The sequence below is a fragment of the Phoca vitulina genome, unplaced genomic scaffold (genome assembly GCF_004348235.1).
Source record: "Phoca vitulina isolate PV1807 unplaced genomic scaffold, GSC_HSeal_1.0 scaffold47, whole genome shotgun sequence".
Lineage (NCBI taxonomy): Eukaryota > Metazoa > Chordata > Mammalia > Carnivora > Phocidae > Phoca > Phoca vitulina.
The window spans coordinates 652,666-669,944 of NW_022589750.1; the positions used below are offsets into that span (position 1 = coordinate 652,666).

Genomic DNA, 17,279 nt, shown 5'->3' on the forward strand with positions numbered 1-17,279 from the left:
GCCTCGTCCCTGACGTGTTTGCTCTGCCCGGAGGCAGGGCCGGAACTTCCTTGGCAGTTGGCAACGCGGGCGCAGTCAGGCTCTCCCTGGGGGCCGGCCCCGCTCTCCTGGCTGGACCAGATCCAAGCACGGGGCCCAGGAGTGCCCTCTGCCTCCTGCCCACTCACTGTCTTCCCATCTGAGGGGTGGGGCGTGGGGCGTCTGCAGTTCCAACCAACCTGACGCCTCCCCCGGGCTGCTCCCTTCACCCCTCCCAGGGGCTTGTGGTGTCTGGACAGAGTGGTGTGGAGGGGTCTCAATGCTCGCCTCACCGTGCACCTTCCCTGAGTGTGTATGCATGCACACGCACACGCATACACACGCACACACATCCCCGCACACACGCACACCCCCACATGCATACGCATCTGTACACATCTACACATACCGCACACGTGCATATGCACGCACGCACACACATCTACACACATGCACACACGCACACACATCCACACACGCACACGCACACATCCACACACCCCCATCCACACACATGCACACATATGCACACCCCCACACACATCTACACACATGCACACGCACACATCCACACACCCCCATCCACACACATGCAGAGCCAATACCGCTCGCCGCGCCCATCCCCACCGTGCCCGAGTACTGGGGAAGGGCCGCAGGAATCCATTCACTCTTCAGCTGGTGACCAGCTTCTGAAATTCTGTCTGCTGGAGTCAGTGCTGCGGTCTGGTGCCGGGATCCAGAGCTCTCGGACTGATGGACTTGCAGTCTCTGGCAAACCAGGACAGTTTGTCCTCCTTGGGGAGGATACACTAGGGAGTTTGGACAGAGGGCCCTGGGAAGCCTTGGCTTTGTTAGGTGGGGCACCAATCAGGACCCATATTTGGGTCATACAAGATGCAGATTTCAGCTCAAATGAGGAAAAACATTCTCAGGGTCAACACCATCCAAAGATGGAAGATCTCTTGCTTGAGCGACTGAGGTCCCATCCTTGGATGTAATCAACCAGGAGGTGTAGGCCACTTGGTGAGAATCCTGGGTGGAGTTAAAGCCCCAGAGGGTTTGTGGACTAGATGCTCACTGAGGCCCCCTGTCGCCTCTGAGTGCCCAGTTTCCCACGGAGGGGCTAGAGGGACCTTGCCTCGAGGACTAAGGCTGGCCCAAGGGGGACTTTCCTCCAGAAGGTGGGGGTGGGATAGGGTGGGTGGGGCACCAGCTGCAGATGGTGACTGAGCTTAGCCCTTGCCAGTTCCGCAGAGGCCATCTTCCTGGGGCAGGGCCTGGTGGGAGTTACCCCTCTGCAGCAGCTGGGAGCCAGGGGACTGGCCCTGGCACCACCAGGAAACTGCCACCTCCGCTTGGGTTGCGCTGGTCTGCTGATCTCTGGCTGCGGCCAGGCAGAGGCCTCCCCTGGGCCTGCTCACCGGGAATGTCTGCAGCCAGGTTTGGGAAGTGCCCTGGCCACAGCTCCCCCGCTGGGCTGCTGGCCTCCCTCAACTCTGCTCCCGCCCCGGAATCCCAGGTGGGGTTTGCGTGTGTCGCACACGTTCCTGCAGAGTTAAAGGCACTCAGGTCCCTTCCCGGCTGAGGCTAGGTCAGACCCTGGACATGCCCCTGGACCCTGGCGGGGGCGCTGATGGAGAGTCATCCCCGGGGCCACCTCCCTCTCTCCTCGCCTCTGCTGCTCGGTGTCTCTCCCGCGCCAGGCTCTGGGTCTCCAGTCTTCTCTGATCTCCCTCTCCCACCTCCCCGGCTGGTGTCTCGGCCCGGGCTGTCTCCCTGGCGCTGCGCCCCCGCGTCCCCGCGCCCCTTCTCCCGGCCCGCGCGCCGGCGTCCCCGCCCGCACCGCAGGGCCTCCCCGCGTCTGCGCCCCCCGCACGCTGCGGTGGTGGCCGGAGAGCGGCGGCCGCGGCCGGGCGGGGGTGCGGGCCCGCGGGGGCGGCGTCGGGCGCCTTCCTCCGTCAGTCCCTCCCCGGTGGCGCGGGGGGCGGCGCGGCCGCCGCTCGGCGCCTTTAAGGCAGCGGGAGGGAGCGGCGAGGCGGCGGCTGCGGCGGCCGAGGCGCGCGGGGCGGGGGCGCGGGGCGCGGCGCGCGGAGTCCGCTCGGGGCCAGAGGCGGCTCGGCGGCCGGGGCCGGGCCCGGGAGCGGCGAGGAGCGCGCGCGGCGCAGCCGGAGCCCGCCGCCCGGGACATGGCCCAGGCGGGCCGTGCAGGTGAGGGCGGGCGCCGGGAGGGCAGGGCCGGCGGCCGGGGGGAGGGCCCGCGCGGCGCGAGGAGGGGCCGCGGGCCCAGGTGAGCCCCCGCGCAGGTGGGCGGAGGTTCCGGGAGGGCCGTGCGCCCCGCGTCCTTCCTGCGCCCCCGGCACCTGGAGGGACGGCGCCGGCGGGGGGAGGGCCGGGTCTGCGGCGCCCGGGTCGGGTCAGGCTGCCCCCCCCCCGAGACCTCCCCCACCACCTCCACGGGCAAGCCCTGGGCGCGGAGACCGCAGGGGCTATCCCGCGGCCGCCGCTCCATCCCACGGCCCTAGCGCCAGCCAGGACGTGCCCCCCTGTCCTGCCGCTCGCTCTGCCCGGGACGCGGCGATTCCCCCGCCCCCAGCTCAGTCAGGAGACCCAGATTTCTTCTTGGGAAGGAGGGGTGCCCCGCGCCGCACCGCCTGGAGCCGTCCCGCCCCCTCCCCCTACTGGACCCCGAGGCAGAGCGTCAGGTACGGGGGTCTGAAGGGGGCCTCTCTGGGGTCCCGTGGCCTCTGCCCTCCCCCAGGCGCAGACGGTGCAGCCCCACGGTGTGAGGGAGTGGGCGTTAGTCATTCGTTCGTTCATTCATTCAGCCAGACGTTCATTCACCAACATCCGCTGTGTGCCAGGCCTTGAGCTGGGCCCCGGGCTGCGGAGAGCCCACAGGCCGCCCCACGGTGTGGGCGACAGCAAGCCTGGTCTCAGCGGGGCGGGCTGGGGAGGCTGGCATGTGTAAATCTGCCGAGAACTCACACCCAGCCTGTGACGTTGGCAGGTGCCATGCCGTCCCTCGGGACGCGGCATTGGTCTGGCACGAACTCCACCCCTCTACCCACAAGCCGTGACCGTGATGGAATGAGTGTGAGTTCACCCATACGCACACTTGGTGTGAGCACCCTGGGCTCTGTGCAAATCCACTGCCTCCCGAAAATGCCGCTCTGGACCTTGGGCCGCGTCCGGAACCCCTGTGCCCATGCTGGGCATGTGATTTAGGGCCCCGAGGAGTCCTGCAGGGGTGGGGCAGGCTGAGTGAGACACCGCAGGTGGGGCACAGTGAAACACCCCTTTCTCCCTGAGGTGCTGCGGGAGGGCACGGGGAGATGACACCAGGCAGGCTGGAAAACGCTGTCTCCCTCCCTCGTCCTGGAGCCCGGGCCTTACCCACCCCCACTGCTCCCAGAGGGCACATGGTAGGGCATGTGTCCCGCCCACTGCCCCCGCTCCGTGTGTGCATGTGTTCGTGTGCGTGCACAGCCCTGCAGGGAGCACCTGCCGGGGCACGGCCATCAGCATGCGTGAACCGTGTTCCAGGCGCCGTGTGCAGTGATCCTGGGGGGGGAATGGCCCTCTCCCCCTTCCTAAGGCATTGGAAACAGAGGGTCTAGGCAGAGCCTGGGCACAGGGCAGGGGCTGCCAGACTCTGAGGGTGGTAAGTGATGGACTCTCCCCATCACGGCCCGTCAGGTCACCCCCACAGCCTGGGGGTGCGGTCTGGCCCCTGTGCAATGGCCTGTGGGTCATTTGGTTCCCGGGCTGATGGCGGCAGGTGCCTCGCGCTGTTCTGACGTCTTGTCTTTTCGGCGTCTGTTCCGTGCTCAGCCCTTCCCTTCAGGGAGCATGGACCCCCTCCTCTGTGGGTCCATGCGCCTGGGCTCCTCGCTCCCATACTCAGCTGCCCCTCCAAGGAGCCGTTGGGATTGACCCAGCAAGATGGGACGACGCCTCCTTCTCTCAGTCCTGGGCTGCTTTGCATTTTGTAAATGTCTCTTCTGCTCTTTAGGCTCTAAGCCTACTGACCTGAAAACGGCTCTCAGGATGCATGTATGGGAGCCACACTGACCAAGCCGGTGCAGAATAGATCGGCGAGCTTTAGAACAGAGGCGGCCTCACAGACAGGGGCCCATACCCCTCTCTCCACAGCTAGAGAAACTGGGGCGCAAGGAGGGGTCGTAACACAGACAGGTGGATGCTCAGGACTGTCTACTGCGGATGGGCAGACTGATGGCCAGAAATGATCAGGCCACTCTGGGGGGTGACATTGGAACCAAGGGAGGCTGAAGGTTGGGGGTGGAGGCTGTGGGAGGCCAGCTTGTGAGTGAGGGCTACGTTCTGTGACCTGCGAGATATTCCCTCTGAAAACTGGCCAAGGGACCACCTAGTGAGGGAAGGAGGTAGGGGTTTGGGCCCCGGAGTCACCATAGTGCATGACTCCAGGATTATCATACCATGGTCTAGTGAGTGGTGTCCCTGGACTTGTGCAGTGTCCAGCCTGAGCAGCCAGCCATGGTTGTGTCAACTACGTCAGACAGGTGCTGAATAGAAGCAGTAAAAGGACTTTCACTTTGCCAGAAGACACCAGGTGCAGGAAAACACGTTGGGAGTTTCCAGAAAGGATTGGATGAATTACAGAGTGTGGATCCCAAACGCGTTACTACCAGGTGCCGCTGTCTGGGGAGACTTCAGTCACCCAGGCCAGAGCTGTTGAGGTACCCTGCACCCAGTCTGGAGAGGAGAGGGGAGGGCCCGAGGCAGCTCTAGGTCTGGTGGACGGGCTACCTGTGGGCAGCAGGACAGAACAGAAGAGGCTGAGACAGTGAAGGCTGGTGGTCTGTAGGAGTTACGCCTTAGAGCTGGTGAATTTGGACAGGAAGATGGCGAGGGGCAGGCCTGGGGTTGGGTAGGGGCTGGGCGGAGGAAGAGGTGAGTGTGGAGGGGCGCAGTAGGGTGGGGTCAGGGAGGCTGGCCAGAGGTGCCCAAGGGTGCAGGCCCTGGAGGGGTGTTGGGGGACTGGAAAGAGCTCAGGGGGGAGAGCAGCATGGAGGGTGGGGCAGGGTGGCACGTTTGGGTTTTCGGCAGCCCCTCTGCCCTCGGTGAGGTGGGTGAGACCAGCCTGGCAGAGCCGGCTCTGTGGGGAAGGGCTGCTTCCTGCCACCGCCTGTCCCCCCCCGCCCGAGTGCCCCAGCGGTTTGGGACCCCTTCTCAGCAGGGCAGGCCCCGGGCTGGGCCTTCCAGGCTGGAGGAACCAGGTGCTGGCCCAGCTCCGAGGGGAGGAGCCCGATCCTCCAGTGGCCGGATCTCCCAGAGGAGGGAAGGGACTCTCAGCACTTTGGGGAGGGCCAGGGGATTCGAGGTGCGACGACATCGGCATCAGCGTCCTGGAGAAGCTCCCAGGCCTAGGGCACCGGGATGGCTTTGCTGCGTGGGTGTCTCGGGACGGGTACCGCATTCTGCGAGGTGATTGCAGATCCTCTTTCTGGGTGCCTGGGGGAAACGTGGCGCCACATCAGAGTGCCCGACTCAAGGCCTGTCTGAGATTTTGCCTCCGGAAAGCCTTCACGGACTTCCCTGCTGTCTTGGAGGTGCCGGGCTCGGGTGGATCTCTTCCTCCCCCGCTGAGGCCCCCCCGGGGACCCTTTGCTGCCTGTCAGCCTGGGCTGTGCGGGGTGCTCGGTCCGTGAGTGTCGTTTCAGGCCTGTGGCCCTGGGCCCGGGAGCCCCTGTCCTAGCGGGAGGCCCCTGTCTACCTGGTGGGTGCTTGAGGGTCTTTGGGTGGGACGTCCTGGCCCTGAGTCTGCGACTGGCCAGAGGGTGTGACGTTTGCTTGCAGACTCGTTCGTTGCCAGAGGGTTCCAGTCCCACCTGCGAATTAGCAGGGTGGGAGCCTGAGGCCAAGAGGGCACAGGGCCTCTCCTGAGGTCTGCGTCCTCCAGGACGGGCGTATGAACACTCTGTGGGGAGTGGGATGCTCCAGTGGGTGCTGGGTGTGAGGGCCCGAGACACCCTGGCTTGTGATGTCACCTGCATCCTACCTGCTGGCTGGACGGCGTCTCTCCGGGGGAGCTCGCTGTCACTCCCATTTTGCGGATGAGGAAACTGAGTGCCAGGAAGACGCAGTGTCTCCTTCTAGACCCCCAAGAAGTCAGAGGCTGGGCTGGAAGTAGGACTGGGGGCTCGCCGATGCTTGCACTCAGCATTCCTAGCGGTTAGACTGTGTCACGGAGGAGACTGGCTGTCACTGCTTGACCTTCACCTGCTCCTCTGGACCTCAGTTTCCTCAAGGGTGGGGGTCGGGGAAGGGGCAAGGAAGAGCCCCGGGGGCCAAGACCAGGTTGAAATTTGCTCCAGCTCTAACACTGGTCTTTCTTCTTTCTCACCCCCTCCCTGCTGGCTTGTGCCTTGGGGGGTCTCCTCCCCGCTCTCCTGCCCCCCAGCGACCCCAGAGGGGTGGTGGGAGTGGGGGGGGCCCAGCACAGAGAGCATGCGTGCCTCTGGGGGGTCCCGGGGGTCCTGGCCCGCCCATCACCAGATCTGCAGCCAGCCCAGGGAGGGGGTGGCTGGTCCCCCCCCAAGGCCTGGGGTGGGGGGCGCCGAGAGCACAGAACAAGTGAGCTTGGAAATCACATGAGATCCCAGCCCCCCACACACGCCCTCAAATTCTCTCTACTCCTGGCTTTAAAATTCTTGTTTTCTGAAGAGAAAGAAAATGCTAAATTGCACCCCCTTTTGCAAAGGAATGGAGCCTTAGTGAGTCACTCCGGAGGTAAATGCCACCTCCAGGGCCCGCGCCCGCCCGCCCCCATGCACGCCACGCCCGCCCGCACAGGCTTGTGGCCACAGTCCTCACGGGGGTACGCGTGTGGGTGGGGGGAAGCCTCTTGCCTGTCAGCGGCCCTGGGGCGGGAGCTGGGTCCCTGCCGCGCCCCCCCCCCACCGCCTCCAGGCCGTCCCCAGGGCAGCGTTTAGGAGGTTCACTCTGAGATGCGGGGCTGGCCTGTCCGTGGGGCGAGTTTGGGCCCTGAGGGGAGGCTCTGTGGCCGTGGGGGGAGGGGGTCAGCGTGTGTGTCTGGGGCTGGGGGGGGGGCAGGTGCTGCTGCGGGTTCCTGGCCGTCAAGCTGCTCTCTCTCTCGGCTTCTTGGTGCGGTTCCTCCCCAGGCCGAGCAGCAGAGCTTGGGGCTGACCGTGCAGGGGTGGGTACCCCACGGGGAGTCTGGAGCCTGTGTTCCTTGGAGAGTCACCTGCTTGTTTGCCGACCTGCGTGGGGGAGGCCAGCGAGGAGGCGGTCCCCTTCCCAGATGACCCGTTATTCTAGAGGGTAGGGATGCCAAACAAGGGTTGGAAGCAAAAATGGAAACACGCCGGGCTCTGTCTGGGAGGGGCGCTGAGTTCGGGCGGATCCGGGAGGCCTGTCTGAGCCGGCTGCTGCCGAGGCCGGTCACCTCCTGTGTTACTCCCAATCAGGGACAGCCCGAGGGGTGCAGGACTGGGCTGTGCAGCGTCCACGGCCGCCCTTCACCGCTTGCACACCTCTGATGGTCTCTGGACTGCTCCAGGATGTCCAGATCAGCGTCCTCCTCCTCGGACGCCTCTGCCCGGCTGTGGCCTGAGGCTTCCTTCTCCTGTCCCCACCACGTCCCTCCCCCAGGAGGCTGGTCCCGGCTGAGCAAGTCTGGAGTCACCCCTGGTGGTGGAAAGAGCTATTTTCAGCCCTCCCGTTGCTGCCCAGCATGGGCGTGTGGGGCGTTTATCCCTTGCTGTCTCTTTGTTCCCTTCTTGTGGGGTGTAACGTGGAGCGGCCCCACCTCCCGCGTCCTGGCCCGCAGCTCCTGGGCTGTGAACTGGCACCAGACGGGGAGCCTGCGGGCCGGAGGCAACTGGGGCCCCACCCTTGCTCGGGAGCAGCCTCGGAGTGGCAGGTGGTAAAGTGGCCCCCGCGGGGTCACCTTGGCCCTCACGGCTCTGTGCTGCCCGCCTTTGGTAGGGCCCCGGGTAACCTGTGCTGCTCTCACCAAGATGCGGGTGGCTCCTGGAGCTGGGCTCTCTGCAGCATCCTCGCGGCCCCAGCTGGGCACCTGGGTCGTGGGCCTCGGCTCCCCACTCCCCACGGGGGCTCCTGGGGTGACTGGCAGGGACCCCTGTCCCATGTTGTGCCCCCTGCCCTCCTGAGCACCTGCATGTGGCACAGCGGTGGGCGCCGTGAAGCTCCCTTCAGCGGGAGGAGAAAGCAGGAGTCTGGCGGGACGGAGGGGCGCGTCCGGGGAGGTCTGCTTCCAGCAACTCAGGAGCTTCCAGCAACCCTCGGGAGCCAGGCTGGCAGAGCTCATGAAAATACCGTAGGTAGCCAAAGCGATTCATCACCAATTATCTCCTCAATAAGATAATTAATGGGCATTTCTGTGGTATATTTATGAGCTACCAGAAGGTCTTCAAAAAGCATATTTTTTCAAAGTACCTGGTTTGGCCAAATGTGTCCTGTGGGGAGCCTGGGGTCTTAATCTGCCTCCAGCCGGTGCCTGGGGACGGGGGTGGGACAGTAGGGCAGGCCGGCTTCCTCCTGGGGGAGCCTCCGTCCTGAGCTGCAGGCGGCCCTTCCTTGCTGGCCTCACGGGCCACACAGGCCCCGGGCTGTCGTGTGATGCGCTGCACAGAAGTCCGTGTTGGCCGAGGCCGAGCCCCTCGATGGTGCCTGGGGCCAGCACGGCCAGGGTCTGGCGGAAGGCGGCGGCTCGCGCTGGTGTCAGATTTGCAGCTGGGTCTGCGGCCGGGCCCTGGCCGTGTCTGCTGTGTGGCTGGAGATGGGGGCCATGGGCTGCTCTGTGCCTAGGGCCGTGACTCCGTCTGGGGCCTGCCGCTCCAGGCGCAGGCTGTGGTCGGGGCCGGGGTTGGGCTGTGGCTGGTCTCAGGGTCATTCTGCAGCCTGGACTCATGGAGCCGCCTTGTCCCCCAGAAGCTGGGTTCCTTCTGGGTCATCCAGGATCTGAGCTCCAGGTGCTGGGAGCCCCAGCAGACAGGCCCTCCCAGGGCTCCCCGCGTGTCCCCAAGACAGCCCAGCCCATAAGCTCATCAGTGGCGCATACAGCAGTTTGGGAAGTAGTTAGGACATGTTTCCATAGCAACCAACCCCCAACCTACACTGGTTTCCTTCAAGGCTTCTCCTGGCCTCTCGTCCCTCCCTGGTGGCCCCACACCCCATGAGGGCTGAGTCTGGGTGGGTTGGGCCTGGACTGCTCTGGTTCCCGGACTCATCCTGACCCGGAGTGGGGTGTGAGGGCAGGTGCGGTGGGATGCTCCCCCGAGAGGGCCGCGCCCGAGGTCTCCCCTGCAGTGGGCCGTGCCGAGCAGAACGCGGGCTTCCCCTGTGCCCAGCCCTGGGCTGGGAGGGGCTGTGGGCCTGCAGGGTTCCCAGCAGGTGTGTGCCCCAGGGACCCCACCGCCCAGTGGGGCAGGAAGGCCTGGACCCCGGCTGCGGATAGGGGATAGGTGCTCTGATGGGCGCAGGCGAAGGACGTCAGGGGAGCACGGAGGAGGCAGGCTCCAGACCAGCCTTGGGGCCCGAAGGCCCAGAGCTGATCCTCAAGCATGGATGGCAGTCAGGGCACTCGGGGCATGGGGACAGGCAGGAGCATGGTCTGGGGGCCTCCCAGGGGCCGTGCGCTGCAGGAGCCCCAGCTGGCAGGTGGAGAGAGAGCGGGTCCTGGCCTTGGGCAGCTCGGAGTCTGGGGGACAGGGAGCTGCGCCGGGAGGGGGATGGGGGCCCGCCTGCTCAGAGCAGTTGCTGTCGTGCCCGTTCCAGGAGGGGAAAGGGAGGGCCCACCTGTGGGAGAATCTGCATGCAAACGCCGGCGGACCGTTCCAGACGCTCGTTCATGCAGTCCTCATAGCTGCCTGCCATAGGGCAGCTTACGCCAACGTCACGGAGCGGGAGACTGAGGCACAGCGTGCTGTCGTGACCCCGAGGTGCACAGCGAGCGGACGAGAGGCAGGCCTGGGATTTGAATCAGCCTCCGGTGGGAGGGTGAGCGGGACGGTGGTTCAGGTTGTGCTCGAGGGGGAAGGCCAGGCTCTGGGGCGGAGGGCCGCCGGAGGGGCGCGGCCAGACCCCCGCGTCTCACTCCGTGTTTGGGGACCCCTGGGAGCCCGGGATCCTGTGTTGTGGGACTAGGTGTGAAGCTGTGTGTGGGTGCGGGTGGCTGTGTGAGCCACGCGTGGGCTGCCGGCTCTGTGTCCACGCTGCCCCCACGGCCCACGGGAAGTCCGGTGGTCTGATCCTTCCAGCAGCGTTGACCACTGGCAGTTAGACCTGATGTGTGGGCTTGTGAAACCTGCCGTCCTCAGACCTGTGTAAAGGCGTGTGCGTGTGCATTTATGCATGTATGCGTGTCTGTGTGCATGCGTGTGCACATGTTTGTGTGTGTGCAGGTCTGTGCATGTGTGTGCATTGATGTGTGCACGGATGTGTGTGCACCTGTATATTTTTGTGTTTATGTGTGTATGCGTGTTTGTCTACGTGTGTGTTTGCGTGTGCATGTGTGTGTTTGTGTGTGTTTGTGTATGTGTGTCTGCATGTGTGTATCTGTGCAACTCTGTGTGTCTCTGTGTGTTTATGTATGTCTGTCTGTGTGTGTGTGTGTGACAGATGCGGAGAGAATGGGGACAAGGGGCCTAAGTGAGCCACGGCAGAGTGCTTTTCTGCCCCGAGGCGCACACTCCGTGGATGCAGCGCACCAGCCGTGGCTTCCGGTACAGCCTCAGGCAGGGCCTGGGGCAGGCCCAGTGCTGGACACCCTGCCCCGGCCACTCAGAGGCGCTTGAGGCTCCCTGGAGGTGTGAGAGCTGGCAGGTGTTACTTGAACACCCGCAGAGTGTGGCCGTCACTGCAGACGCCCAGGTCCCCTCCTGTTCTCATGAGCCAGACTTCCCATTCTGGAGGAGAAGGTTCTCGATCCAGCTTCTCGTAGACATGGCCTGATTGCTCTGACCTGTGTCTTTCCTTCTCCCACCCTGCCCACGACTTCCCTTAAGGCTCAGCTGAGGCCCCCTCCCCAGGAAGACCTACAGGCCCTCCAGCCTGCAGGGCCTCTGCCTCCGGGACATGCTGTCCACACCTGTGGGGCGCAGGATTGGCATTCAGCCCAGCGGCCAGGCTGCCCTCATCTGTCCTGGGCTCCTCGAGGCTGGGCCTGAGGCTGCATCCCAGGGGCAGGGACCAATCCAGGTTAGCTCTTTCCCTAACTCCTTCCCCCAGGACACTATCCGGCCCAAGGTCTGGCCCCAGAAGAGTCAACCAATGCCTTTGCCCTCAGGCTGGGCTCCTGAGCACAGCGTGGTGTCTCCCTTCTGGTGGGCTCCTGCCCTCAGGGTGGGGCCACCTTGGGGGGCCCTTGGCACAGGGCAGAGCATCCACGGGTGGCTCCTGTCCATCTGGCCCCCTGTTGCTGTGTCCCTGGGAGCCGGCCCAGGTGTGGGGGGAGCAGGGTGGCTGGTGATCTGAGCCAGGACCCCCAGCTGCGCCCACGCTGGGGAGGCCAGGCCCGTGACGAGGTCACAAGGCTACGCTGCACCCGAGGCAGTGGGTAGGCGGGCAGGGAGAGAGGTTGCCCCCCAACCCCACTTGGAGCTCTGTTGGGGGTCAGGGCATCATGGGTGCAAAGGATCCTCTGCTTCTCTCTGGACTGGGGGGATGGGTTTTCCCCTTGCTCTTTTGTCCTGATTTAGAGCTTTAAGTAAGTGTGGTGGAGGAGGTGGGACAGGAGAGTCTGCTGGAGGATGTCAGGTGGGCCTTGGAGGACGCAGATGGGTCTGTGGCCTTGGGGGACTGCCTGAAAGCCCCCATGGGCCCTGTCTACCCCTCAGTTCTGCGGCTGACGGGGTGCCAGGGTGCTGGACACTGCAGTTGGTGGTCCGTGCTGAATTCCTAACAGTGAGGTCGCAACTACGATGCCCACCTTGCAGATGACAGGAGTGAGGCCCCACGCGGTCAATGTGCTTCCGTCGTGGGCCCATAAGTGGTAGCGGGAGCCCAGGTTGGTGTTGCTCCATGGTCCACATGCTAAGGTTTCTGCGAAGTTTCCAGCCTTGCCTGCAGGCTGGTGCGTGTGTGAGGTGCAGAGATGGGGGGGGGGTGTTATACGGGAGCATACGTGCTCGCACGTGTCTTCAGGACAGGCTCAGGAAGGGAGAGGGGCTTGGGGAGGGGGGCGCTCTCCAAGGAAGGTAGGTGCACATCCGGATGTCTGTACAGACACGAGGAGACCCAGACACTGACTCGCAGACCCGGTGGGCAAGTTGGATGCGTCTGGCTTCCAGTGCCGCCTCCATCACTTACGGGCTTTGTGGCCTCGAGCAAACAGCTTCATGCATCGTCAGCTGTAGGACAGGTCACATGCACGCACTCGCCTGTGCACCCCACACGAGTGTGTGCAGGACTGTGCGTGCCCACACACGTGCACCCGCTCGGTGTGTCTGGCTCCTTCTCGTTGACTGGCACCTTCATAGGAAGCCCTCTCACACCCTCCCAAGTCATCCCGCCACTGTGCCCCTTTGTTCAATGTGACCTTGTTAAAAAGTCTGCGGGAGGAAGAGAGGAAGGGCGCACCCCCCGCACAGAAGCTGGGTGATGATTGCTGCTCAGTGTTACCTGCTTGCATAGGTTCTCGTTTCTGGAGGTGTGGACAGCTGAGACCCCGTGCACCCCCTCTCCAGAGGTTGTTTGGGGCAACCCCTGCCTGAGAGCAGGGAGGGATTTATAACGCATCTGAACAAACATAGAGCGCATCTTTAAAAACCAATGCAGGAACGCATTTTGAAAACAAGGAGGATGACCATAAACACGATGAAATACGCCTTTGAGAAGAAATTCAAATATAAACTTTGTCCACAGAGGAGAGTCTGTTCGAAAGGGGAGGCACAGCTTTGGTTCAGTGACCATAACTCGCATCCATGTTGGTCTGTTCTTCAGGCTGACTCTGCTGTCAGATGTGTGGGGAAGGGAGCACCGCAGAGATAGGAGGGAGAGATCCTATTGTCTCCGTGTCACTTTCTGCTGCTGAAATTCTCTTCTTCAGTTACTTGTCCCAGCTCTGCACCCCCGTCCCCCTACAGAACGTAAGCTTTGCGAGGTCCCCGCCCTCCCCTGCTTCTTTGCCATGGTGTCCCCAGCACCTGGCACGGTCCCTGGGGTGGGCTCCCCTTCCCTCTCTGCCCACATCTAGTGGGGTGAATGGCTCCCCCAGATGGAGCCAGCCCGGCTTCCCTGCAGCCATTCCCTCCAGCTGGGGCCCCCACGAAGGCCAGCCCGTCACACGTGTCCTCAGTGTGGCAGTGACCTAGGGGGACGGTGGCCGGAAGGGAAGGGTGTGGTGGGGGTGGTGCCTGAGCCACAAATTCTGGAGCCTTCGCTATTCAAGCTCAAGCACCAGATAGACGTGGGCACAGCTTCCGGTGAGCTCGCTGCCCCCGTCCAACACTCAGGGACCAAATAACAGGGACAGTAGGACTGTCCTGACCGTTCAGGCTCTCGCTTCTTGGGAACAGAACGGATGTGCACAGCAAGGGATATCTGCATATTAATATAGTGTGGATGGTAGTTTTCATACCTTTAGTGTCTCCTGACTGGGAACACGTATAAAATTAATGTAAATTCAGCAAGAATTTTAAATGACTACTTTTTGAATTATAGAAATCGCTATATACACTTGACTTATACTTAAGCACTTATTTGTGTTTTGGGGGGTTTTGGGGGTGATATTTATAAATGGTATTGTTTCTTAAATTTCAAATTCTGGTTCCTCATTGACAATATATTGACTTTCGTATGTTGGTCTTGTATCCGGTGATCTTGCTGTACTCAGTGATTTGTTCCAGAAGCGTTTTTGGTGGGCTTTTTGTTTTGTTTTGCTTTTTTGTAGATTTTGTAGAACTTTTGTTTTCTATATAGACAGCAATGCCATCAGAGAATAGAGATGGTTTTGGTTTTTCCTTTCAAATATGTATACCTTTGTTTCTTCTCCTGTCTTGCTGTACCAGCCAGACCCTCCTCCACATTGGTGCATCCCTTGCAGTAAATCCAGGGCCTGTGAGCAGGAAATTGCTGTCCAGCCTGCCACACCGCCCGCCGTGGTGGGCAGGCATTGAAAGCTTAGAGGGTCCCCACGGGGAATGTGGGCCAGACCCAGCTTTGCACCCAGAGGTGCACGCCTCGGAATGTGCTGCTCGCCTGGCTGGGTGTGTGTTTGGGAGTTTGTGGTGGGTGGGGCAGGAAGGACGGGCAGGAGGCGCCGTCCCTGGGCCCACGGGGCTGGCCTCGCCCTTCCCGAACAGTTTATGCTCTGGGATCTGGGCTCAGGGCAGGGAGCAGTGCCAGCATCCTGCAGGGGTGCTGGGCGTGGTGGGGGCAGGGCTGATGCGGACCCCCCCCCCCCCCCCCGGTAGCTGTGGCCGGGGGAGCGCCTCCCTCTCACTTGCTCACTGGCATCTGCTGTGTGTGCCGGACGCACCCCTCCAACATCGGTCAGAATTGAAAAGGGACGGTGTCCGTCAGGCTTCTCACTGTGCAGATGGGGAAGCTGAGGCAGGGACATTGCTCCTACGGGAATGCGGGTCTCTGCAGACACAAGACGGGAGACCTGCTGGCCAGGGCTGACGCCCCGGGGACAGCGAGCCCTGCGTGCAGGGTGGTCTCACTGTTTTCCGCAGAATCTAAGATGCAGTGGCGCCTCCGGCTGACCAGAGCCTCACCGGTAACGTAGTCGGCGTGTTGTCTACGTTGCATACTGTGCAATTACAGTAGCTTGAGCTGGAGAAAAGAAACGTTATTAAGAAATGTGTGAGGAAGTTTATCGAAAGAAAAACCCCGTGTGTTTATTGAAAGGCCCGTGTCGCTCAAGGATCTGCGTGAGCTACGTCGTGCCGTGATGTGCGACGCGCTCCGGTTTAAAGACGTGAAAGTGTGAAAAAATGCGCCTCTTAGAACTGATAAAATAGGATGATTTATGAAATTAATAGTCATAAAATCATGTGAGCTGTGTAAAAACCGCATTTTCTCTGCCTCCTCCCGTCAGATTCACTCTACCAATAACGTCTGCCGGTGCCTTGGCGCGTGTCCTTCCGGATATGGTGACGCCGCCGTCCGTAAATTTATACAATAAGCTCTGTTGTGGACGCTCGCCATGTGCTAATGAGCGCTGTGAGCCTCGGTTTGAGATTTACATGCTCCCCAGGCAGGTGTGAGCTGTCCTCACCTTACAGCCGGGGAAACCGAGGCACAGAGGGGGCGGGGGGCTCAGCCTGAGCTTGAATCCAGGCCTGTCCCTCCTCAGACCTGGGCGCTTAACCCACATGCTGCCCGAATCCTCCGTGGGCAGATACAAGCGTGTTTTCCAAACATGGTCAAAAGGCACACACTGTTCTGGGCCCTCCCTGCCTTCCCCCCTCCCAGCCACACCCCGTGGGCGTCCTTCTGTGTCCACACACGACGAGCCGCCACACCATTCCGCCCCGGCCCCGCACACGGACGCCAGGGTGTCTTCCAGGCTCCGGTGTTTCGGACATGATGGTTAACCGTTCTCAGATGGCTTCCTCAGGAAAACTACCAGGTCAATTTTCTCCTAACACTTTGATGGTTTCAGTTTTGATGGATTTTAATCCACCTGCAGCCCCCCGGTCTTCATGTGTCTGGGGGTCAGGCGAGGGCGTGCTGGGCTGGCTCCGTGTGAGTCCCCAGCTGCCCGTGGAGGGAGCTCAGAGAGGGGCTCCTGGCCCGGCCTGCTGCGGGGCGCGAGGTGGGCGGAGGAGGCCGCGTTCTGTGTGCGCCCTGCCCCCGAGAGCCGTCAGCGCCCGTCCTGCCTTCTGTGGGTGTCAGTCACGGGGACCGTGGGTCTGGGCCTTCGGAGAGGCGGACGCTGAGCATGCATTCCTTCCGATCCTTCGAGCTCGGGACTGATGGTCGCCGGTACTTTTCGGGGGAAGAGCCAAGGCTGTGGCTGGAAACAGGATGGCGCAGGTTGCCGAGGCGGGGCGGAGCTCAGGGCTTGTGTGTCCCGCCGGAGGCGGCAGTCCGGGCCTGCACACGCTGTGTGGGCGTCGGCCTCCCGCCCCCTCACCCACCCGCCGCCCTTGGGCATGGCCGGGAGCGTGTGGGAACACGTGTCCACGACCGGCCTGACGTTCTGGGCCTTCGTCTCCTGCTCCGCCAAACCTCGATGTCTCGTTTGAGCAGGTGGCTTCGTAGGCGGGGGTGACTTTGAGTGGCTGCCGTTAACAGAGCCCCTTCCCGCCTGCAGAGACCCCGCACCCACGCAGCACGGCCCACCGCGTGTTCTGGTGCGCCAGGTCACCTTGGCGGCATGCCTTGACTGCCTCCAGTCTCGATTTTGGGGCTCCCACTATGGCATGTAGGAGAGGGGTTGGGGGCCCAAAGGCAAGCGCGGTGTCCGGCCGGCTCAGCGAGGTGCTGGGCACCGACCGCGGGGCGGGGACGCTGGCCCGCCCTCGGTCTGAAGGCACGGGTTTACCGGCCTCACGCTGGGCGTGGTCTCAGGCCTGGCTAACGGCTGCGTTCCCTCTGGCAGGTGGCCCTCCCCCGGGCGGCGGCACCCCCTGGCACCTTCGAAACGTGCTCAGCGACTCAGTGGAGAGCTCAGACGATGAATTCTTTGATGCCAGAGGTGAGTGCACCCCATCGTCCCATCAGGGGCCGAATGACCTTTCTAGAAGCCCCAGGAGGGGGATCCCTGTTGGGGGTTAGTGTCTCCGCCTCCTTGGACACCGCATCCCACACTTCACAGGTACCCGATCCGTGAGTCCCGGGGCAGGGGCCCTGCCTTCACCCTTCGGCTCTCTGGGTCTAGCTCGGGGGCTGTGCGAGGCGCTCGCCGTGCTGCAGAGGCTGGGGGACGTGGGCACTGCCCTGCTCAGGCTTGTGGTTTGGTGGGGGACACAGAATTCAACAGTGACACTGAGGAAGACACACTCCCGAGGGGGAAGGATGCCGCTGAGTAAAAGGCACCAGGTGTTAACAGAAACGGTGATGGCGGGTCCCTGGTGGACTTGGGTGGGGAGGTCCGTGGCACCCTCTCCACAGTGATGAGGGACGAGGGGAAGGAGCCTTCCAGACACAGGAAGTGACAGCGGAGTCCGTCCAGCATTTCCGAGAGTGGGTTTCCGTGGCCACGCTCACCTGGCCAGCGTGGGGGTGGATGAGAAGCACCAGGGGCCTCCTCCTGCACCCAGGGGCCCCAGTCCTCACTGGCCGGC

At 62.8% G+C, this 17,279-nt stretch overlaps 1 protein-coding gene across 1 annotated transcript in view; it reads left to right on the plus strand.

Annotated features, from left to right (window-relative positions):
- The first annotated feature begins 2,150 nt into the window (after nucleotides 1–2,150).
- Nucleotides 2,151–17,279, plus strand: part of PITPNM3 (PITPNM family member 3) — a 70,910-nt gene continuing 55,781 nt past the window's right edge. The window contains exons 1-2 of the mRNA XM_032431636.1: nucleotides 2,151–2,226; nucleotides 16,595–16,690. Of these exons, the coding sequence (XP_032287527.1) occupies nucleotides 2,205–2,226; nucleotides 16,595–16,690 (118 nt within the window). The 5' untranslated portion in view covers nucleotides 2,151–2,204. The remainder of the gene's footprint in view (nucleotides 2,227–16,594; nucleotides 16,691–17,279) is intronic.